This window comes from Triticum aestivum, chromosome 2B (assembly GCF_018294505.1).
Source record: "Triticum aestivum cultivar Chinese Spring chromosome 2B, IWGSC CS RefSeq v2.1, whole genome shotgun sequence".
NCBI lineage: Eukaryota > Viridiplantae > Streptophyta > Magnoliopsida > Poales > Poaceae > Triticum > Triticum aestivum.
The window spans coordinates 756,770,891-756,794,169 of record NC_057798.1 but is presented as its reverse complement, the minus strand read 5'-3'; the positions used below and the strand labels follow the sequence as shown (position 1 = coordinate 756,794,169).

Sequence of the window (23,279 nt, the reverse complement as noted above, 5' to 3'; positions counted from 1 at the left end):
GGAGTACGTCTTAGACTCGAATCTCCTCCTACACCCCAATTTTTGAAATTATTTTCTCTGTCATATACTGACATGTGGGACCTACAATTATACTATGCACTGACGTGAGTTGCATTAATATGTGTGATTATCTGTAAATAACTCCCGTATGAGTCACATTGTCAATCCAGTCATAAGCAGGCAGTTATGTGATTTTTTTAGGCAAAATTATGTGTATATACTTAAAGTAAAATGGTTAGATTCGGGAGGTTCTTTTTTCCTTTTAAAAATTATTTTAAAATTCTCGTGATGTTTCTTGTGTTCCCCTTGTATGGCCCACATGTCAGTCTGAATTAAACCATTTTATCGTAAGTATATGCACATAACTTGCGGCCGAGATTAAGGCTCTTTTTTTCTTTTTAAAATTCTTTCTTATTACTACATCCTTTTTCTTTTTCTTTTTTACTACTGCATCAGACTGACATATGGGCCATACAAGGGCAATGCAAGACACATCAGCACAAGTCATCTGTGATGGTTCGGACATTGTGTATAATAAAAAAAGGCTAGACGCAACTCCCCATTTTGTGACAGTTTCGGTGACGGTCACGCTGGGCCTGTCATAAGTGGGCTACCATTTTGGGGCCTAATCTCGCCTTGCTGATCCATGACGATTTCTGTGACGGTCCCCAAGGACGTCATGAGGAATCCGTCACAGATTAACAGGTTTCTTGTAGTGTCCTCCTCCTGCTCGACCTCATTCATGTAGACGAATATCTCCGCCTCCTCCGCAGCCTCTTGCGCCTCCATCTCCTGCCGGCGATGGCATCTTTCTTCCGTAGCTGACTCCGACAGAAGGGAATCGAGGATGGCATGTTGCTCCGCCTGCAGATCCCCGTCGCCAGCGTCCCCCACATCCTCCTCCTCCGGCCTGTCCCCCTCCTCCTCAAAGTCCTCCTCCTCATCGTCGCCGTCCTCCTCCTCAACCTCCTCCTGCTCTTCCAACTCCTCCTCTGGATCCACTGTATCCGGAGGTAGCCCCGCGGCGATCCGGGCTTCGCGCCTAGCCCGGATCTGCTCAAAGAGCTCGAGTCGGCGCTCCGCCGTCAGAAATGGCTCGCTCCTCACCAGGCGGCGTGGGGGCATGGCTACTAGGAGGACGGGTGGAGTGTAAAATGGTGGCGGCGGACAGGAGGAGGAAAATATGGATGGATGAAAGGGTTTCGGTGCCACTAGTCGACTTAAATAGCCGGGCAATGCACTACGTGGCCCGCCGGAGTTGCGCCACACGTCGCCACCGGTCCGACAGAGAAGACGAGCTTTGGACCGCCGGTTTTGAGGCGTTTCCATGCATGACCCCTTCGTCAGTCCGACGTGGTGGATGCGCCCGGATGCCACCATATCCTCCCCACATTTGGGCTGGATACGGAGGGTATAGTCAGACCGGGCGTTGAGACCCGTTCAAGGCTTTCGTCTGGTTAAAAAAATATGAACGGTCAGTGACCGGGCAGCCCGTCCAGACGTATGAGGCGCCCGGCAAATAATCCTATACGTGCGCAGGAACCAACGAGTCAAGCTATAGCTATATCCACCTGGGCCAAGAGAAAGCTGCCTATCTATCCCGGTTTTTCTTTCTTTCTTTGCATGTTCCCACCCAAAACTGCGCCAAAAACACAGCCAACTTGGCAGCCAAGAAGAGATACAGTTCCATATATCTTTCCCTACTAATAAAGCACGGAGTGCTTCTGCCCGTACGTCGTTGGCACTTTTGCAAAAAAGCCCCTCTATTTCTTAGTATTCAACCCGCGGTCCTTGTGCTAAAACAACCCGAAGCGTTACGTGAGATAAAAAAATAAAAAGGGGATCCTGCCTCCTCCGATCAGATCTCCACCTCCATCGCGCCGCCGTCCGCCACCGTGTGCCACTGGTCGCCGCCGCCCACCCGGCCGGTGCGCCCTACCCCATGTTCCCCAACACCCGCGGCCTTCCACCGCTGGCGACGCTCGACGCGGCGGCCACGGCGGCGCAGGCTTGCAAGGGGCGGCGGCCATGGCGGGGAGGCGCCACTGCGCTCGGGCACCGCATCAGGCGGCGGTAGCGAGGCGGGAGGCGCGAATGGAATGAAGAAGAAGAAAGTGGAGAGGCGGGGGCGGAGGCCGTGGCGGAGAGGCCGCGCTGCGCTCGGGGGCCGCATCAGGCGGCGGCAGCGAGGCGGGAGGTGCGCGCGGAGACGAAGGACGAGAAAATGGAGGCGCCGGGAGCGAGGACTTCGCCGGCGTCAAAGCCACTGCTGAGCGGGACGCAAGCCGTAGGGATGAGGGTAGAGGAAGAGCAGCTCACGGGGATGTGGAAGAGCAGGTCAGCGGGGTCGGAGGTGCTCGAAAGGTGATGAAATCGACCATGGCGGCCGGCGGGTCCGAGGTTGAAGACGCGGTCGATTCGGTCGTCTTGCGTTGTCCCGGCTCATGATCTTCCTCGGAGAGGGCGCGCGAGTCGTGGCGGAGCTCGTGGACACGTCGGTGCACCGAGATGCTGGCGGTGGCTATGCTAATGGTGTGAGGCGTGCACTGGTGCTCTCGGAGAAGCTCGAGATCGAGCAAGGCAGAGGGGAAAACAGAGCCACGAGAGAGGGGAAAGGACCACGGGGTCGTCCTCATCTCCTGGCCGAGGAGGTGGACTTGGTGGAGGCTTCGCCAACGCGAAGCAGGAGGACGCACTCTCAGGTCGTGCGGCCACCTTCTCCTATTGTTTCTCATCTCGGTTCCCCGCCGTCCAGTGATGCTTCAGCCGTCGACAACCAACGACTGCATGCACTCTTAGAGGTAAACCAACTAACGCACACCATGGTCGGGGTAACAGCGGAACCCTCTGTTCTTGATTCCTGTTATTAGTTCTCGTCAGCACATCAGCACCTCACCTCCGTTTGCATTGCAGCGTTTCTGCTATGCTTTTTCAGTACTTTTGTGTTATCTTTTCATTGGAGTGGAGAGAACTGATGATATGGCGTTCCTTTCATCTCTTTGTGTTGTATATTATGTGCTCAGTTGTTTTACAGATTAGTCAGAGATGTGAAATCCATGCTGATTATTCTCATTGTTATGCAAATTCATCTGTGTACTATAATTTCATGACATAGAAAGCCAAAATAAAAATAAAAATTGGAGGAATAGTGCTTCTGAATTTGGGGTTTAAATTTGTGCTGCAGGTTGTGTTGAGACTGAACCTCAACTCTCCAAGTGATTTGTGTTGCAGGTTGTATTGAGACTGAACCTCAACTTCCCAAGTGATTTTCAAAAGAACCCAAATCCTATTGCACGGAAGGTTGTCGAGGGTTTCAGACACAAAGGAGGCTTATAGCTCTGAACACCAAGTGCGTATGTAATTATTATTTAATGGAGCTATCTTTTTTGTTTTATGCAAAATATTTATGCATATTTTCTTCTGGGAGATTATAACACTTAACTTCAAGTGATTCAGGTCCAGAGCTTGCTGATGGTTTTAGGATGGTACCTTTGTAACTCGCAAGATTTAGAATAGAATAGGACTTTGCAGTACATGACCTAATGCAAAAAAAAAAGGTAGCAGATGCAACACTTAGTGGTATTTCACAAGCTTCTCTTATACAAGGCCTATAAGAAACTGTCCTTACATGGAAATAAAGGTAACACATGCAACTTGATGTCGTATCTCACAAGCATCTATATCTGGTCAATTATGCGTAGGCGATTTGTTTGCTTAGAAATAACATCAAATGTGAAATTCCTCTTCTACACCCGAGCTCAAATGAGCTCGGCATGAGCAGTAAATAAAAATATATTGAAAAGAAGTTCAAGAAAATATAATTTTTTATAGGAAATTTTGAAAAATGTTCTAAGAGCTTGCAATATTTCATCATGAAATCAGATTTGTTGAAGTCGTGGCAAAAAAAATCATTGCTCCAAAATGTTTTCGAAAGTAGCATTTTGGAGTATCAGTTTTTTCCGCGCCTTCCTGGAATGTGATTCCATGACGAATACTCAAAACATTTGTCAATCTTTATCATAGAAAAAATTCAGTTTTTTTATTATTATTGTACTGTTCACCCGAGCTCATTTGAGTTGGGGTTGACAAACTCTGCGTCCCATCAAATGACACGTCTCATAGTTGCAACTAATTTAAGAGGAAACATAGTGGGCCGCGTGGTTGAATTTATAGGGAACAATTATAGTGATGCAAGTATTTTCATCTAGCATGCTGCGAAGACCCTCATCACGACTTTCTGATATTGATTTGCTTTGGATATTTGCTCAAGAAATTGTGTTACTTCACTTGCATCTTCTTTCCCTCTCCCTCAAAAGGTTTAGACAATTAACCAATATCTCGTAATCTGTTGAAGTATAGTCCTTGCATCTTCTATATCATTTGTGACTAAGATTTGTACATTTAGCTTCTATTTTACAAATCAATCTCTAATTCAACATGTGGTTCAACAGAAATGTAATCATCACATACATTTTGTCTATATAGAAGAAATTATAGTCAAGCTGACTATAACTTGCTGGGACAAATGCATCACCCGAGGACGGGGATCAACTTCAGCAACAACTAAGCATCTTGTCTGTTTGACGAATGTTGTTTGCATATACAATTTTCACTAAGTTTAAAAAAAAATCCCCGTTGCAACGCACGGGCATTTGTGCTAGTATATATAACAAAGAAAGAACTTGACAACCAAGTCGGACTGGAACCCCCTCTGATCCGGTTATAGATTGAAACGAACACGGCACACGGCGTTGCGGTGGGGAAATCAGTCCGGCCGGAAGAAACATCACTCGCGGCCATGGACGATGCGGTCCGTTGGGACTTGCCCACGGACGTCCTGGTGGAGATCCTGCCGCGGCTGCCACCGAGCTCCCGGCGCCGTGTCCGTCTCGTCTGCCGGCTCTGGCGCCACATCATCGACGAGCACACCGCGGAGATGCAGAGCCGCGCCACGACCCTCATCTGGCACCCTTGGCGCGCCGTCGCCTGCGTGGTCGACGACCTGTCCTCGTCGTCCACGGGAAGCTGCAGGGAGCTGTGGAGGAGCGTCAGGGGCGTTCAGCTGGTCGGCACCTGCAACGGCCTTCTCTGCCTGTGCAACAACGAGGAGAAGCCAGGTGGCATTATCACCCTGGTCAACCCCGCAACTGGTGAGAGGCTGCACCTCCCACCGCTGCCATCCGCCGAAAAGTTCATCGGGAGCTTCCACTGGATGAATTGGCACGAAACGTACAACTTTGCGTACCAACCCATGTCGGGGCGGTACAAGATCGTGCAGCTTTGCGTTCCATGCAGCTTGGACCACGTGTGCGAGTTCAATGGTGTGCGTGTGCTCACGCTGGGGGAGACGTCACGGCGGGAGGTGGCGACCCTCCCTGAGGGCGGGGCGAGGTGCAACCTTGGAGCTGGCATTGTCAGCATCGACGACACAACACACTGGATCACACGGGGCTCCACCACGAGGGTCGTGTCATTTGACCTCAAGGACGAGCGCATCACTTCCACCACGGAGCTACCCACACGGGCGGCCGGGCCTTGTCGTTACCACCTGATGGAGGTCCACGGGAGGCTGGGCATTGTCATCCATGACCTCTCTGTCACGATTGAGGTGTGGATTATGGAGGAGGGACGGCGGTGGAGCCGCCGATACAGCTTCAGACGACAAAACCTACCACGGCCGCATTTTGTGTACGGCGAGTATGTTCTCACACGAGAGGAGTCATCATTGTATGGTCACTACAGAAAGAAAGGCCCATCATTGTCCGGTGAAGTGGTGCAAGTCGGCCACCGGGATCAGGGGACGCTGGTCGCGGAGATAAAGGGCGACTATTCCCACAGTCAGTATAGGACATTCGCCTACGTCGAAACAACTGAACCACTAAGTGTTTATGAGGCCAATATATATTAATTTATATGATTAGAATGTTTGTTTGTTCATGGAAATTTAGGGGGTGTTTGTTTCCAGGGACTTTTTGGTGTAGGGACTAGAAAAAGTCCCTAGCAAACCAAACAGGGTGGGACTTTTTTGGGACTTTTTGCTAAAAGTCCTTAGAAGCACCTCCTTAAGAGTCTTTTTCAAAAAGTCCCAGGGACTAGAAAAAGTCTTAGGACTAGAGAAACAAACACTACTTAGTTATTTCACCATAGGCAAACCAGGTGGGCATTTAGTTCCGTGAAAGTATTCTAGAAGCAAAAAATAGTTCCCTGGAAACATGTAGGAACATACCAAAAGCCTTCTTCTCAACCATAAATCAAGACCATCCATTTCTAAACCAAAAATCCAGACCATCCAAAAGTCGATCTAATGAATGATAAAGTAAAGGAGCAAAGTGCATTTTTGGTCGTCAATCTATTTTGACCAGAATTTTCTTTTCATAAAAATATAACTTTTAAGTAAAGGAGCAAAGTGATACTACAGGTTTGCTCTCACCGGTGATTAAGAACATTATATTCAAAAAAGAGCATTCGTTGGTTTTTGGCAATATGTTGTAGCCCTCTTTTATATCCAAAAAGAACTGCAGATTTTTTATGAGCTTTCAGTATATTATGATTCCACAGGATCTGTGATCTGCTACTGAATACTGTCTGCATGAAGTCCTTGCGATTTATAGAGATTTTGAACTGGTCTATAAATGACATTGTATGTTATGAACTTCTATCCCTAATTCCATATACATAGTTGGATGTTGAAAATCTTAAACCGGAAATTCTGGCTCCCTTTTACTAAGCTGCATTCGATACTGGAATTTTGTGTTTGCTCATTCCCAATAAATAACAAGTGACAAGTTTTTTTTTTGCGGGAAAACAAGTGACAAGTATAATCAAGTATTAATCCAGATTTTACAAAACTGTTGCCCGAGCCAAACTTCTGCGTATGCTTGTTTTCCTGAAACGTCTGCCGTAATCGTCATGGTCTCCAATTCCATCCAAAGTTCATCGATACTATATTTGACAGCACAGGAAATTCCAGATACGATAAAGGAAGAACTTGTGGTGGCCAAATTGGACTCTATCAGGTTAAACTGCAGCGGAGAACTATTTTTACTTTCCCTTTTCTCATTGATTGAAGACAACGGGGATCTACTAGGCAACGTCAACCGTGGTGGTGGTGGACACATACGGAAAAAAATTCTATGAGACCAGGTCTCACGAGTTAGCAGGTGAGACCCATCCTGATGAATGACACGTGGCATTCATAAATCACAAAGCATCATGATTTGTGAATGTCACATGTCATCCATCAGGGCGGGTCTCACCTGGTTTATATGAGACCTGGTCTCATATAATGTTTTTCCGGCACAGACGGGAGAAAACGGAAGAAGAGGAGAAACAACGCCCGCGGCCGATGGCCATTGGCGACTCTAGATGGTGGGACTTCTCCACCGACGTCCTGGTGGAGATCCTGCTGCGGCTGCCCCCGAGCTCCCGGCGCCGTTTCCGCCTCGTCTGTCGGCTTTGGCGCGACTTCATCAGCGAGCGCACAACCGAGATGCATAGTCGCACCATGGCCCTCATCAGGAACCCCTACGACTCCACCGCCTATGTTATTGATGACCTGTCATCATCGTCCACGGGGAGCGCCAGAGTGTTGTGGAGCGCCGGCAACGACACGGAGAGAGGCGTGCAGCCGGTCGGCACTTGCAATGGCCTCCTCTGCCTCTGCAACAACCAAGAGAGGCTCGGTGGCGCTCTTAGACTAGCCACAATGATGAGTAACATACACTAGTAACATACACATATTCCTAGGCTATGTTACTACCTTCATAGTGGGTAGTAACGTAAGTATGGTAACACGCAAAGCTTCATTTATTAGGTTATAGACTCATATTGCATTGAGAAATGTGATGTTACAGTAACTAGCTAAGTTATTATAATTACCTCTCTCCTCATTAACTCACTGCCACATAAGCAAATTTGCTGAGTTGGACTTGATGTTACTGCTGAAGTTACTTCCACTGTGGCTAGTCTTACCCTAGTCAACCCGGCAACTGGCGAGGCGCTAGCACTTCCCCCAATGCCGTACGTCGGCCTCTTCTCTGAGAGCTCTCACTTGCGGAACTGGAACGAGACTTACACCTTCGCGCACCATCCGACGTCCGGGCGGTACAAGCTGTTGCGCGTCCCCTGCATTTTCGACCGGGTGTTTGAGCTGGAAGCCGTGCATGTGCTCACGCTGGGCGAGGCGTCGTGGCGGAAGGTGCTCACCGGCATCAACGGCTGGGCGGGGTGCCGCCTCGGTCTGGGCATCGTCAACATTGACGGCACGGCGTATTGGGTCACGGGTGATGCTCCGCCGAGGGTCGTGTCGTTTGACCTGGAGCACGAGCGGATCACCTCCACCGCGCAGCTGCCCCAGCTGCCAGCGTGCTCCGACGAGGCTGCCCGCTACCACCTAACTGAGGTGCACGGGAGTCTGGGCGTTGCCATCCGAGATGGTGACCTTCTAGGCATGGAGACGACTCATGTGGGTTCTGGACAAGGGACGGCGGTGGAATTGCCGCTACAAATTCAGCCAGCGGAGCATCCCACGGCCCAATTTTTTGTATGGCAAGTGCGTCCTGACACTCAGGGATTCCTCGATCTACGGCGACTACGCGAGTACAGGCGACTCGTCGTCGGACGTTGTGAGCGTTAGTCACACGGACCAGGGGACGCTGATCACCATGGTCGTGGGCAATTACATCGGCCGCCGGAACCATACTTTCGTGTATGTGGAGACGACGGAGCCACTTGCGGCTTACAAGGTCACGATCTAATAGCTTCTGTATTGTTGACGATGATTTAGGTACAAGGCGTAAGCTTAACCAAGTAGGACTCCATTTGATTAAGGGAAATCTCTACTGTTGCTTCTGTTCATCCACGCGCCAGTGACTCGCATACGTTGCTAGCTGTGTGCAGAGTATCATTAAGTTCACATGCATTTATCAGATTGTGTAACTAGCTTTTGTTACTTGGTCCATCTCTAGGAAGCAATAAGATTACTTCAGTATGCATATAAACGTTGCTAGCTACTGCAGCTATCTCAAGTTCACAAACATTTATGAGATTGTTTTACTAGCTTTTGTTATTATTTGGCCCTTCGCAGATTGATCTCACTATTCATAAGAATCTTCAAAAAAAATGGAGATGAAAATACTTCAAGTAGTTCTGAGTGGAGATCATTTGATAGCATTTTGTTGTAGCATCTACAGAAGACCCTTTTCATTTCATTTTACCGAGAAACGCTGGAGGGTTCATGTTTTCCTTATCCAGCACATTTTGAAGGTTCCTGATGCATTCTTACAGGAAGCAACAATCCAGAGGTTAGTCAATGTTTGTCTGGATTTTTCATTTCTAAAGGTACACTAGCGATTATTGTACATATAACTAATTGTTTGCTTGCTTTCTTAATCACATACATCAATATAATCATCCATGCTAAAAACACTTATTCTAGATTGCGTGAGCTTGTCATACCATTGTTTGTAAAGACAAAAAAATAATTTATACTCCACAACTTGATGCATTGTTGTTGCATCAACATTTCCGGAATTAGCAAGTCATTTTTTTAGGTGTATGTTTTCTAAATTGGTGAACACAGTTGGTCTCTAATCAGAAAAAAATAGCATGATTCTCTAAGCTACATGAATTACTCTTCAGCGGCATTTCATATCAGTGGTGTGTTACTTGCTATACTACCTATTTGTGTGTACTGAAGTTTTCTTCTTTTGAATATGTAGGTAAGTGAAATGATAAGAGGGTTAATTAATGGTGTTCAAATTTTCCTTCAAGCAAACAGTTTGTACCCAAATGCAATACTATTCAGTATCATCCTGAAACCAAAATATCAAAGATTTATTCTTTGTGAATTCGAGCCTTGGCAAACCACTCCCATTACAATGTTCCATAAACATGCTGGATTTGTATGTCGATATTCGAATTAATTGGGCAAAAAATAGATATATTTACTCTGATGTTTTTACATATTCAGGTGAATAGTACTTGGTGGACGAGGGCATTTGCCCTCCCCGGCACTTGACCACCTTGTACTTATTTAATACTAGTTGTTTACGATTGAGTATGTGTACCTTATAATTATTATTTGCATTGTATAATCACATATAAATGATGAAAACACATCCGGACTGCCGAGCGGACAGGTACATGCCCGCGTTGGATGGCACAATACATACGTATCAGAGCACGCTGCCCGGACGTATGTGGGCGGTGTGAGGATCGGCGTTGGAGATGCCCTTAGCATAAGACCTGTATATCTTCATCCGAAAATGCGACTATTTTTCTCCTTCGTTAAGAGAGGTAAAAAAGATAGGTTAATGCAATGCATTTATCACCTCTTTAGGACAAAAATATTTTTTTAGTAAATTTTCCAGGTTGTCATCATCTATACTGGTGTAAAAAACCACGAGTTACTAGAAGATACCCTGCACGTTGTTGCGGTAATGATTGTAAAACCAATAGAAAAGTTGCGCTTATAGAACTATCTTGTCAAGGAAAAAATATTTACATAACATGTAATATAGATACATGAAGCAATTTAGTAATCCTCCTCAACTGTTCCACTAAAAAAATAAGTAACATTCTCATAAGCCATCTCAGGCGCTGAGACAAAGTGTTTACAAACTAATGGGAGGAAGCATGACCATGAATCAGCTATTGTATGTACTCAATATTGAAAACTTTGATCAACTTTGCGATGAAAGGTCACAACCCTGATATATAGGCTGTATTGGTATAACCATTAACTTATTTCTAGGTGATAAGAGGGTGCACAGGATTGATATGGTATAAGTTGTGCCATTTACGCAAAAATCTGCTACTACTACTCAATCAGCCGGAAAGAAAAAGGAGGCCATATATAATAGATTCTCCACAAAGTTGAGTTACATAGCAACATTACCCATTGGTCCAATCCTGGTATACAAACTTTGAAGATACATAACAGAAATAGAAGAAGTACCAAATAAATTTCAGTGTTTACTACCATGATGCAGAAAGAAATAGAAGAAGTACCAAGCATTTTGATTGAAAGGGGGAAATGCATGAATCGGCCAGAGCTTAGCACCCATTACACAGGTCCAATCCTTGTATACAAACTCACACATCCACTTGGAAGGCATTTATGTTGAAGATGCAGAACAGAAATAGAAGAAGTACCCAATATGTTTCAGTGTTTAATTACTGCCATGATGTGGAACAGAAATAGAAGAAGTACCAAGCTTTTTGATTGATAAGTCAAAGGGGGAAATGCGTGAACCATCCAGAGCTTAATTAGCACCCATCAGGTCGACGAAGGTGGTATTTACTCCTCCAGCTTCAGCACAGGTTCCATTGGATGGGATGCAAGCTGGCCCTGCAGTTGTTCCTTCAGTGCTTCCTCGTAGGAACCCTTCAGCCAGACTTCCTTCAGTTGAGATAGATGACCCAGGCCAGAAAACTGATACGATGACCCATAGTAGCACTCAACTGTCAGCAGCTCTAGTTTTTTCATTGCTTTTGATCCAAAATTGACATGTACGCTGGACCTGCAAGCAATGTCAAGGACCTTCACCTTCTGATAAGAGAGCTCCTCAAGTCCATCCGTAAAGACATGAAAACGGAGCTGGCCATATTCAGGTTGGTTGACACAAAGGCGTAGAATGCATAGTTTTGGTAGCTTGCCAAGGGACTCTATGGCCTCGTCCATTAAAGTGTTCATCTTCAAATGTAACTTTGTGAGCTTGCTAAGCTGGTTGACCTGTAGAACTGGCAACCTGTCCCGAAGCCCATACAGTTTAAGGCTTAGTAAGTTCTCCAAAGGCAGGGACATGTCACCTAAACAACCTCTGCTTTCTTCCTCGAGCCACACTGACAAGGATCTCAAATGGACATGACTTGATATTGCGGAGGAAAACGCCTCACTATTTTTCCTGCTGACGCCGAACACACCCAACTTGCGCAATTGGGTGAGATTCTTTAGCTCTTTCAGTATGGCCTCCCCCTCTGAAGCACCAATATTGACAACACCTAGAGTGTGCAATGCCGTCAGTTTCCCAATCCCTCTGGGCACAACACAACGAAGAGGATGGTCAGGTATGAAAAACCCGGAAACCACGGGCACAATAGCTTGTGGTGTTTGGTCATTTCCTGTGGTTGCTGTTGGTCCCTGTGATGCGGTTGCAGCAGCGCCGGCACGAATGTACTGGAGCTTTTGTAGTTTGGTGATGGATGCTGGCAGAGTGATTATGGATGTGTTTGTCACATCCAAAGTCTGAAGCTGCCTCAGATCACCTAATGACCTAGGCAGCTGGAAGATCTGGTCGCATCCTCGTAGGGAGAGGAACATGAGGCAAGGCAACAGCTTGACCATCTGCTCGACATCATCATTTGTTACACCGACTGCATCCTCCAGATCCAACACCCTGAGAAGCTTCGTGCTCTGGGAGATGAAGAATGGTTTCCACTCCCCAAACACTGTCATTGACCGCAGCCTTGACAAGTCAATGCTCTCGAGCACAATCCTATCCCTACCCCAGCTTTCCAATATGACAAGATGACGCCCAGTGCGTTGGGGGAGGCTGCAAGTGCCGGCAAGTTCATATACAAGGTTCTCCTGCATTCCCTGTGAGCAGATGCACTCGCGCAAAAATCCATTGACTCGACACAAGACCATCCTTATGTCACTAAACGTGGCTGACTCTGGTTGCTGTTGGATTATGCTCAGATTGTGGAGCTTGGAGAAGAACTCCTCCCCATTCTCCTCAGCAGATTTACCATCGCTGTCCTGGGAGTAGCCATCAGCAATCCAACGCCTTATTAGGCGCCTTCGCCGAATGTTGTAGTCTCGAGGAAAAAGTGATAGGTCAAAGATACATGGCTTGACAGAATCTGGGCAACTACGGAAGCAGGAATGCATCCAACTAAATAGATCCCATAGGCACTCAAACTCGGGGTTGATCTCTATCTCATGCATAAACCTTAGATTGATGGAACTAGCAGTATCCATCCATGTGCCTCCCTTGGTAGCCAATATGCTGGCTACAGCAACTATTATTAAGGGAAGCCCCCCGCACTTTGAAATAAGTTCTGGCAGCACTTCATTTCCACGATAAGACAATGAAACGGGTAATGGAGTCTTCTTAGATACCTGTTGTTCAAACAAATTGACAATTGACCTCAGTTATCCGCACCAATTACATAGGATTTTTACATAAATGTATATTGTGCATGGGTGCATGGGTGCAAGAGGAAAATAATAGGAAAATATGATCATTACTTAAGCTTGCACAAGCATCCCACTGTAATAAATACTGAGAAAACAATTGTGGAAAATGGTTTTTTTACCAACATTGCTGCTATGATCAAAGGAAATATCACTTTTGCCACTGACTGCAAAATACTCAGTTTTGAGTTTTGAGTTTTGACACATGGGTTCACTGTTCATGTGCCGCTAACAGGTGGGGGCACAATGGCAAAACTGATCAAAGCCCAAAATGTGCTTGTATGTGCATGGCATGGTCTCGAAAAAAAAATAAGTTTTAGCCACTTGTATGATCCTAGTATATGATTAAACTATAATGTCTTTTATTTTGAAGAAGATAGAATTGCAATGTTACAACAGCACTTCTGTTGTCAAATTGACCAACACAACATATCACAAAATAAATTTGAACTTCATAAACATATTATAGGAAAACATATTTTTTAAACATAACAGAGCGGAGGTATTCTCCACCCTTTTATCAAAAAAGAGAGTCATCTTATCAGATCCAAGGTTTTGGTTACCGAATGAGGCAATTTTACCGAGGGGGACTGGTAAATATGGTTACCACGGTTACCAAGAAATACCGAGAAATACCGATTATATTTCGAGCGATATTTATAGTTGAATTTTAAATTCAAATAAGTGAATGAACGAATATTCAAACCAGAGACCTCTCAAAATAGGAACTAGGTTGCTACCAACACGCCAGAACCAACTCTCATGGCATTAATTAGATCCTACGTACTATACTGTAAATCAAGTGTTTAAATTCAAAAATTTTAAAAAAATGGTATTTTTTGCTCGGTATGGCGATTTACCGAGGGGCACGGTAATACGCGGTAACCATGGGAAATCTTGAAATTTCGACCGATAACCAAAACCTATTCAGATCACATTTCTTTTGGGAAACGTTATATTTCGATGAAAGGAATATGTTCACCATCATGACATCTCCATCCAAGATAGTAATAATGATATTGCAAGGAATAAGTAAAGTTGGGACGGTAATCACATGTCATTCTTTTATGTCCCCGAGAGAAATGAGGAAATGATAGCAAGAACATCCGTGCATGCATGAAAATACTGTACTGGAGCCGAGAGGGATATATTCTTTAAAACAAAAATATAGTTGCATTACTTTTGCTCTATGCTGGAGAAAAGTATGTGGATCATGAGGAAACAAACCTCATTTTTTAATAGATCAAAGGCTGCATCAGCTTCTAGAGCTTTGACACGAAACACAAGCTCTTCATTTTCTGCACAATATGCTGCAACACTTGCTTCAGTTGTTATCACAATGAAAACTGTTTTAGATTTGGAGTGTCTAGATACCAATGAAGATTGTATCAAATCCCATTCGTGTATGGACTGAAGACCATCGATGACAACAAGGCACCGGCGTGTACTTAGAAGCTCACAACACTTTCCGACAGCGTCTTTGAGCCCCACGATACTATGAAGAGATTCTGATTGAAAATCCAGTAGCAAGCTCCGTGAAAAATCCCTCAAATTAAAGGATTGGGAGTGTGATAAACCAACCCAACCGTACTCTTGAAATTGCTGATTCTCAATTACCCTGTCGTAGTACAAGTTTCTGACAAGAGCTGATTTTCCAACGCCAGCCATCCCCCAAACAGACACAACTTGGGAATGGTTCATTTGCGCCTGAACTGTATAGTGACGAAGTTGATTCGTCTGCAATCTGCATCCAACAAGGGGAGAATTCTGCATCCAGTCCCTGGCTGCTTTCGTTTTAGAGTTGGGTTTCCTGTGGTAAGAGTAATGGCCATTCATCTGGTTATGGCTCGGGTCATACTCTGTTGATATCTCTGTGTTGCTGGTCCACGAGCTATCGTTGTTCACCTCGCTTTTATCTACAGCGTCTTGAGAACCCTAGAAGTAAGATACAGTTATTAGACAAAGAGAAGAAATTTTCTTAATTCTGTGCACAAATCTTAAGGAGATGGATCAGAAAAAAAAATAGTATCATGGTTCTTATGGTGCAACTGTAGTTTAAAAGTACTACTGTAGTTCTATGGCAGCGATAGTTCTCCTAGGACGATCATATAACAGCTGACATCTAGTGATTCTCATAGCGTTGATGCATAAGAGGAGTGAAATTGTGCGCGACTGATATGGCTCAACGTTAGATATTTTAGGATGGCCCAGCGCAGATCTTGCAGGGTACGCACCAAGCAAACAGTAGCTGCAAAGTAGAAGTTCTCTTTTAATCTTGGGAAAATCTATGTTGCAACATGTCTTATGATGCTGCTCCTTTACTAATGGGATTTAACCTATATAGAGAGCACATGCATGCATGCACTAATCTTATAAAATCATGCTGACATCATCACATTAATTGCTTTTTGAATTTTTGAAATGATCTATCTCACAAATCATTACGATTAGCGATCTGTCTTAGGGGCTCTCATTTCTCTCCTCTCTTTCTCTCTCCTCCTCCTTTGAGAGTCTCCCACGTTCTCCAGGCTCCTCTCCCCTCCTCCTCCGGCGGCCACGCCATCCGAAGTGGGGATGGGAGAGGGGTCCGGGCCTCGCTGCCGCCACGCCACATGCTGAGCGTCAAGCCGTCACAAGGCATCGCGTCCCACGTCGCGCTGCACCGACCGGAGAGGAGAGAACCCCATCGCTACCCACGCAAGCCAGGCTTTGCCTGGCCGCGCACTCCGGCGACGGTGAGGGAGAAGAGAGGCTGGGAGGGGACAGCGGGCGGCAGCTAGGGTTTTGCCCTGCCGCTAGGGGGAGCGGGAGGGGCGAAGGGGGAGAAGCCCCACCTTGTGGGTATCTTGTCGATAATCGCCTTTACATGCAGCGTGGCGAGTTCACCATCCTCAAGAGTCAAGATCACAAGAGCCTTTGCACATTGGGTAAACAGCACCTCGGCTCCAACCTACAGTGCAAAGCCATGGCCAAGATGGATGGTCTCTAGTTCTACTTCAAGTACCGAAGCGACCTGGACAACACGGCAGCAGATTCGCTGTCACGCCTGGGGCAATTACTCATGCTCACCGTTGTCTTTGCCTGCCAACCCGCATGTATTCAATAGGTTCGCAATTCTTAGGCTGGTCATAGTGGGGGAGTAACTTAGACTAGTAACACGCATATGTTACTACTCTATGTAATTACATCTATAATGGGTAGTAACATATGTGTGGTGTCATGAAACACTTTATTTATTATTAGTTTATAGACTCATCTTGTTTTAGTATGTGTGATGTTACTCATAGTGTGGATAACTAGCTATGTTACTCAAATAATCTCTCTCCTCATTAAATTATTGCCACATAAGCAAATTTGCTGAGTTGGACCTTATGTTACTGCTGAAGTTACTCTCACTATGGGCAATCTTATCCCACTGATGCGAAGTCCACAGCGCGGCTGCAGGCACTTGTCGTGCGCAGTCCCGACGACTCGACCGCGGCATGATCAAGTTCCGTGACCTCACGGCAACAATGCGGCTCCACCCGATGATTGAAAGTAAAAACTTTGCTTAATGCTAACCACAGCATGGAGAAATACTTTTCTCTTCTGTAGAACCTATACTAATCTAGTGTGCGCCTGCATGTGGAAGAATCAACCACACAAAAAACCAAGACTACGAGAAAAAAGGAAATGGAGAAGGGATCAAGGGAGCAAATTTAGTTCTTGACTTAATTTAATGTAATCGACGGGGTTTTCAGGTTACCTCTCTCAAGAAGGCACAAACGGAGTGCTCAGTGAAAGATAATGAGCGTTCCCTACTCCCTCGAGGGGAACCACGGTTCTATTTATATTGACGCGGCCGAAGCCAAGCTTGGAGTACAAGAAAGATTACAAGGAGTTTGAGTAGGAGAAGGAAAGGAGTTTGAGATGCTACGGAAACATATTCTCTAACACCCTCCCTTAATCTTAACTATCCTAGATTAAGATTACTCTTGAACTCCTCAAATGGTCTTGATGGCAATGCCTTTGTAAAGCCGTCTGCTACTTGATCCTTGGAGGGAATAAACCGTACCTCAAGTTTCTTGGCTGCAACCCTTTCTCACACAAAGTGAAAATCAATTTCGATGTGCTTTGTCCTTGCATGAAACACAGGATTTACAGACAAATATGTTGCTCCCAAGTTATCACACCATAAACATGAGATATGATTCTTCTTGATTCCCAATTCCTCAAGAAGTGATTCAACCCAAATGATTTCTGCAGTTGCATTTGCCAAGGACTTATATTCAGCTTCTGTGCTTGACCGTGACACGGTGGCTTGCTTTCTAGCACTCCAAGAAATAAGGTTAGACCCAAAAAATACTGCAAAGCCTCCAGTTGATCTTCTGTCATCACTGCATCCTGCCCAGTCAGCATCAGAGAATGCACTCACAAGAGAGGAATTAGACCGTTTGAAATGGAGTCCTATTCCCATAGTATGCTTTACATATCTCACAATTCTCTTGACAGCTGACCAATGTGCAGAAGTAGGTGCATGCAGATATTGACAAACCTTGTTGACAGCAAATGAGATATCTGGACGTGTGAGAGTTAAATATTGTAATGCTCCCACAGTACTCCTATACCTTGTACTTTCCTCCTCCTGAAGTGGCACACCTTCATATGCTGAAAGTTTTTCTGAGGAAGACAAAGGTGTAGGAACTGGCTTGCAATTCTTCATCCCCATGCGAGACAGAAGCTCAGAGATATATTTCTCCTGATTTAACACAATTCCATCTTGAGTTTTCTTGACCTCAATGCCTAGGAAGAAATGCAAATCACCTAGGTCTTTCAAGGCAAACTCTGAGCTCAAATCATGCAGAAGTGCATTAGTAGCATTTTGTGAAGAACTTGCAACTATGATATCATCAACATATATAAGCACAAAAATGACTACTCCAGCCTTGTTATAGATAAACAAAGATGTATCAGCTTTGGAGGCAATGAAACCAAGATATTTCAACTGTAAGCTCAATCTGGAGTACCATGCTCTGGGTGCTTGTTTTAAACCATAGAGTGCCTTGTCAAGCTTGCAAACATAATGTGGTGACTTCTTGTCCTCATAACCAGGTGGTTGTCTGATAAACACTTCCTCTTCTAGAATGCCATGCAAAAACGCATTCTGTACATCTAGCTGTCGTAGACTCCAACCCTTGGATACAGCAATGGCTAGCACAAGTCTGATAGTTGCAGCTTTAACAACGGGACTGAAAGTGTCCTCATAATCAATACCATAACGTTTTTTAAAACCCTTTGCAACGAGACGTGCTTTGTACCTGTCAATGGAGCCATCTGCCTTCTTTTTAATTCTGTAAACCCATTTGCAATCGATGATATTTTTACCTTTCTGATTTGGCACAAGATGTCATGTCTTGGTCCTCATAAGTGCAGAATATTCCTCATCCATTGCCTTCTTCCACTTAGGATCATCAAGTGCACTATTCAATGTTGTTGGTTCTCCTGAAATACACAACATTCCATACGGTATAGTCCCATCTTTTCTTATTTTAGGATTTCGTATACCTTTCTGTAATCGAGTCATAACTCGTGAAGGAACTGCTGGCTGGACCACAGGAGCACTCGCCGCAGAAGATCCCGAGGAAGCTGCATGTGATGACACAGGCGAATCTGGTGCCACCTGCACAGAGGATCCTGTAGCCGTTGGTGTGGCCGCCTGTGTGTCCACCACACGGGTGCCAGCCGCCCGAGCCGGCACAACGGATCGACCGCCCGACCGCGATTGCAGGCGCACGCTGGGCGAGGGAGATTTGGCCCCACGGCTGGTCCCGCCTGCTGCTGAGGTGGCGGCGTGGGAGTGGCGCGCGCTGGGCGAGGCGGATTCGGACCCGCAGCCGACCCCGCGGCTGGTCCCGCCTGCTGCTGAATCAGCGCTGCGGTTGGTGGGAGCGCGATCCGAGGCTGATTTGGCCGCAGGATCCGAGGTCTGCGCGCGAACAGGAGTTGCGAGCGCCGCCGGATCAGCTTCGTCATCTGTGCCAGGTTCGTCTCCTTCCTCAGCATGAAATATAAGATGATCTTGAGCTTGATTTTCGAATTTTTGATCATTTTGAGCGCCGTTTTCACCAGGGACCTGCACAGGCAACAGAGAAGAACCAATACCAGCAGGAATATCATCACTTTGGTTAGTACAACTGTCGCCCCCATGATCAAAAGACCGAAGATGTGGAGGAAGAAGAAGGATTTCCTTGCGGAGAAGTGCACCAGCATTGGGATGAAGGGAAGCAAAAGGGAACACAGACTCATCAAAAACTACATCTCTGGATATGTAGACCCTACCAGTAGGAACATCTAGACATTTAACTCCTTTATGCATGGGACTATAGCCTAAGAAGACACACTTTTTGGAGCGAAAAGCGAGTTTGCGTGTGTTGTAGGGTCTGAGGTTGGGCCAACATGCACAACCAAAAACACGAAGAGATGTGTAGTTGGGTGTGACACCGAGAAGTCGTGTAATGGGTGTTTCAAATTTGATGACTTTACTAGGAAGCAAATTGATAAGATATGTAGCGGTTAAGAATGCTTCATCCCAGAATTTGAGTGGCATGGATGCATTTGCTAGCAATGCTAGCCCCATATCAACTATGTGACGGTGCTTTCTTTCAGCAGACCCGTTTTGTTGATGAGCATGAGGGCAAGAAACATGATGTGAAATACCAAGTTTTTGGAAGAAAGAGTTCAATTTTTCATACTCACCACCCCAGTCACTTTGCATAGCAATGATCTTGGAGTTCAGTTTGCGTTCAACAAGGTTTTGAAAATTGATGAAGACTTGGAATACATCAGACCGTTTCTTTAACAAGTAAATCCAAGTAAATTTACTATAGTCATCAATAAAGCTTACATAGTAAGAAAATCTCCCAACTGAAGTAGGGGCTGGCCCCCATACATCTGAAAATATAAGTTGTAGAGGAGCAGTGGACACACTAGTAGAGATGGGATAGGGTAATTGATGACTTTTTGCTTGTTGACACGGATCACAAACTGACTCAACACTATTCTCATAAGAGAGTTTATTTTTGCTAAGAACATATTTAACTATGACTGAAGATGGATGACCTAATCGACTATGCCACCTTGATGATGATGGCTTGGTGACAATATTTGCTTGTTTATTGGACCACGAAGATGATGATGATGATATGAGTGGATAGAGGCCTCCCACGCACCGTCCTCTAAGAATGATTCTCCTTGTGCTCAAATCCTTAACCAAGAAAAAGTAAGGATAGAATTCTATAAGAACATTATTATCAAGGGTGAATCGATGAACAGAAACAAGATTTTTGGAAGTTTGAGGAACATGCAAGACATCTTTAAGGTGCAAATTTTTCATGGGGTTTTGAACAATTGAACTACCAATGTGGGTGATATTCATACCAGAACCGCTTGCCGTGCGAATTTGGTCGCCTCCGTTGTATTTCTCCCGTACTGTCAGCTTGTCAAGTTCACCTATGATGTGATTTGTTGCTGCACTGTCTGCGTACCAATTAGTGTCCACGCCATAGGAGACAGCATGCGCCTCCTTCTCTTCTTGATCATTCTCTTCATAGCGCCACCAGCAGACACGTGCACCTCCTGGATGATGTCTATAGCATATCTGGCACTCAAGATAGTCATGCTGCTGCTCGCGTACCTGCTGTTGCTGTTGCTGTCGAGGGCGTCCTCTGAATCCGCCGCCTCTATTTGCAGGAGAAGGCTAGCGGTCACCGCGGTCACCGCGGCCGCGCCCTCTTCCTCCTCGCCCACGGGATCTGCCACGGGACTGGCCGCGGCCTCTGTAGACGGTGTTGGCAGATGAATGAAACCCGCCTGAAGACGAGTCTCCCAGCATCTCCATCCTCTGATCAAAGGCGGAGATCTGAGCGAAGAGGTCATCGGCGGTGATTGTGTTCTTGACAGCGCCGATCGCCGCCACCACGGAGTTGTAGTCGCGGTCGAGTCCTGCGAGTATGTAGTCCACCATCTCCGGATCAGAGATGGGACGACCAGCGGCAGCTAGTTCATCCCCAAGGCTCTTCATCTTCGCCATATACGCCGAGCTCGACATTGTGCCCTTCTTGGTGTTGGTGATCGCGATCCTTAGATTGGTGATCCGGGACTGTGATTGCGAGGCGAAGAGATTGTTCACCGTCGTCCAGAGCTCATAGGTGGAGTCCTTCCCGACGACTTGCGCAAGGATTTCTGGAGACATGGAATTGAGAAGATATGACAGGACCTGCTGGTCTTTGGCGATCCAGGGCCCGTACAGAGGGTTCGGCTCGAGGGTCGTCGTCTTGTCCGCCTTCGTGACCTCCACAGTCTTGGGTGGAGCGGCGTCAGAGTTGTCCAGGAGCCCGGTTACCTGCGCACCTCGCAGGGCTGGGAGCACCTGGGTCTTCCAGAGGATGAAGTTTCCTCTTGCTAGCTTCTCAGATGGCGGCGATCCGAGGTTGAGGCCGACGCCGGACGAAGAAGCCATGGAGACGATGATATGTGGTTCTAGGGTTTTGATTTGTGGCTAGATGTAGGAGAAGAGGTGGCTCTGATTACCATGAAAGATAATGAGCGTTCCCTACTCCCTCGAGGGGAGCCACGGTTCTGTTTATATTGACGCGGCCGAAGCCAAGCTTGGAGTACAAGAAAGGTTACAAAGAGTTTGAGTAGGAGAAGGAAAGGAGTTTGAGATGCTACGGAAACATATTCTCTAACACTCGGCCGGAAGGTCCAATACTCGGCATGGATGTCCCACACACAAACTTGCAATTTCGTACTGCTGTGAGGACACAATGATCCAGCTGCCATTCTTTCTGTCGGGAAGGAACGTCCTGACAGAATCCCACTCTGCCATGGTGGACAAGCCTTCCAAGACAACTAGGTACCTGTTCTTGTCGACTAGCTGAACAAACTCGCTGAGGAAGTCGCCTTGGATGGCACTCGCATCCATACTAGTCGGGGCATCAATTCTAAACCAGACAACCCTCGTGCCCCTCGCGTCGTCCCCGCGGGCGACCCGAGGGGAAACCCTAGCCGCCGCCCCTCGCACTTCCCTCCGCCCCTCTCCCTCCTCGCCGCCGTCCGCAACGCCGCCGGGCGAAGCCTGGCTGGCTGGGCGGCGGCGGGGCTCCTTTCCCATCCATCTCGTTCTGGCTGGCACGGGACAGTGGGGACGAGGGGAGCGCCGGGCTAACGTGGGGTTCGGCGGCGCGGCGGCGGGTCTCCCGGCGATGTCGGTGGTGGTCTGCGAGTTGCGAGGTGGTGGCTGCGTTGGTACTGCCCGGTGGTCGCGGGTGTCGCCGGATCTGGATCGGATCCATCTGGATCCTGGCTTCGGACTCCGTCGGCCGCCGCGGGGTGAGGTTGGTCGCCACTGGCAACGTCGGACTGCTGGTTTTGGCGTCTGGAGATCTACAACGGGGTCTTCTCGATCCTCCTTTCCGGTGGGTCGAGCACCATGGATCTTCCATCTTCGCAAGGTTTTGGATCGTGGCTTGTCGCCGGATCCGGAGCAGGCGGAGGATTGGTGGCATAGGATGGGGACCGGAGGAAACTTTGGTCGGCTAGGCCGGCCCGGCATCGGCGACGTCGCTCAACGCCGCTATCCTCTGTGGAGGCGAAGCCGAGGTCTCTCCTATCCACCTCCGAACATATCCCGGACGAAAGTCCAAAATTCATTCTGGATTGGGCGGCGGCGGCGACCTGCACGTCGTATCCTCCATGGAGGCGCCGTCTTGGGAGGACCAGCTGTTCGGGGGAGAGATTATGTGGATGGTGGGCTCCGAGTACCTCCAGCAGTGGCGACAGGGCAGAGGTTGCCTGGTGGTGCGGCGTTGTATCTTCCGCGTCGATGACGATGATTTTGGCGGCATGGTGCGGCTACATATCGTTCATGGATGCGGCTGGATGGACGAGCCCAGGGCGGTGGAGCTGTCTGGTGCCATGGTGGCGTCGACGGCAGCGAGACCGGGCAAGGTGTATGCAGCAGTATAGCTCTGAAGATGGATTGGTGGCAGGTGGCTGTGGCGGCCTCATACCTGGCAGGTGGCCGGGTTGAGGAGCATGCCGG

At 47.0% G+C, this 23,279-nt stretch overlaps 2 protein-coding genes across 2 annotated transcripts; one reads left to right on the top strand and one right to left on the bottom strand.

Annotated features, from left to right (window-relative positions):
• The first annotated feature begins 4,711 nt into the window (after nucleotides 1–4,711).
• On the top strand, nucleotides 4,712–5,908 carry LOC123039559 (F-box/kelch-repeat protein At3g23880-like). Its single transcript, XM_044462673.1, has one exon. The coding sequence runs from the start codon at nucleotides 4,799–4,801 to the stop codon at nucleotides 5,906–5,908; it is 1,110 nt and encodes a 369-aa protein (XP_044318608.1). The 5' UTR covers nucleotides 4,712–4,798.
• A 5,108-nt stretch (nucleotides 5,909–11,016) lies between these two features.
• On the bottom strand, nucleotides 11,017–22,133 carry LOC123042494 (disease resistance protein Pik-2). The gene is made up of 6 exons (XM_044464935.1): nucleotides 21,953–22,133; nucleotides 18,838–18,847; nucleotides 16,944–16,995; nucleotides 15,119–15,133; nucleotides 14,426–15,067; nucleotides 11,017–13,123 (listed from the first exon to the last, which is right to left on the bottom strand). The coding sequence occupies exons 1-6, from the start codon at nucleotides 22,062–22,064 to the stop codon at nucleotides 11,300–11,302; spliced, it is 2,655 nt and encodes an 884-aa protein (XP_044320870.1). The 5' UTR covers nucleotides 22,065–22,133; the 3' UTR covers nucleotides 11,017–11,299.
• Nucleotides 22,134–23,279: the final 1,146 nt, after the last annotated feature.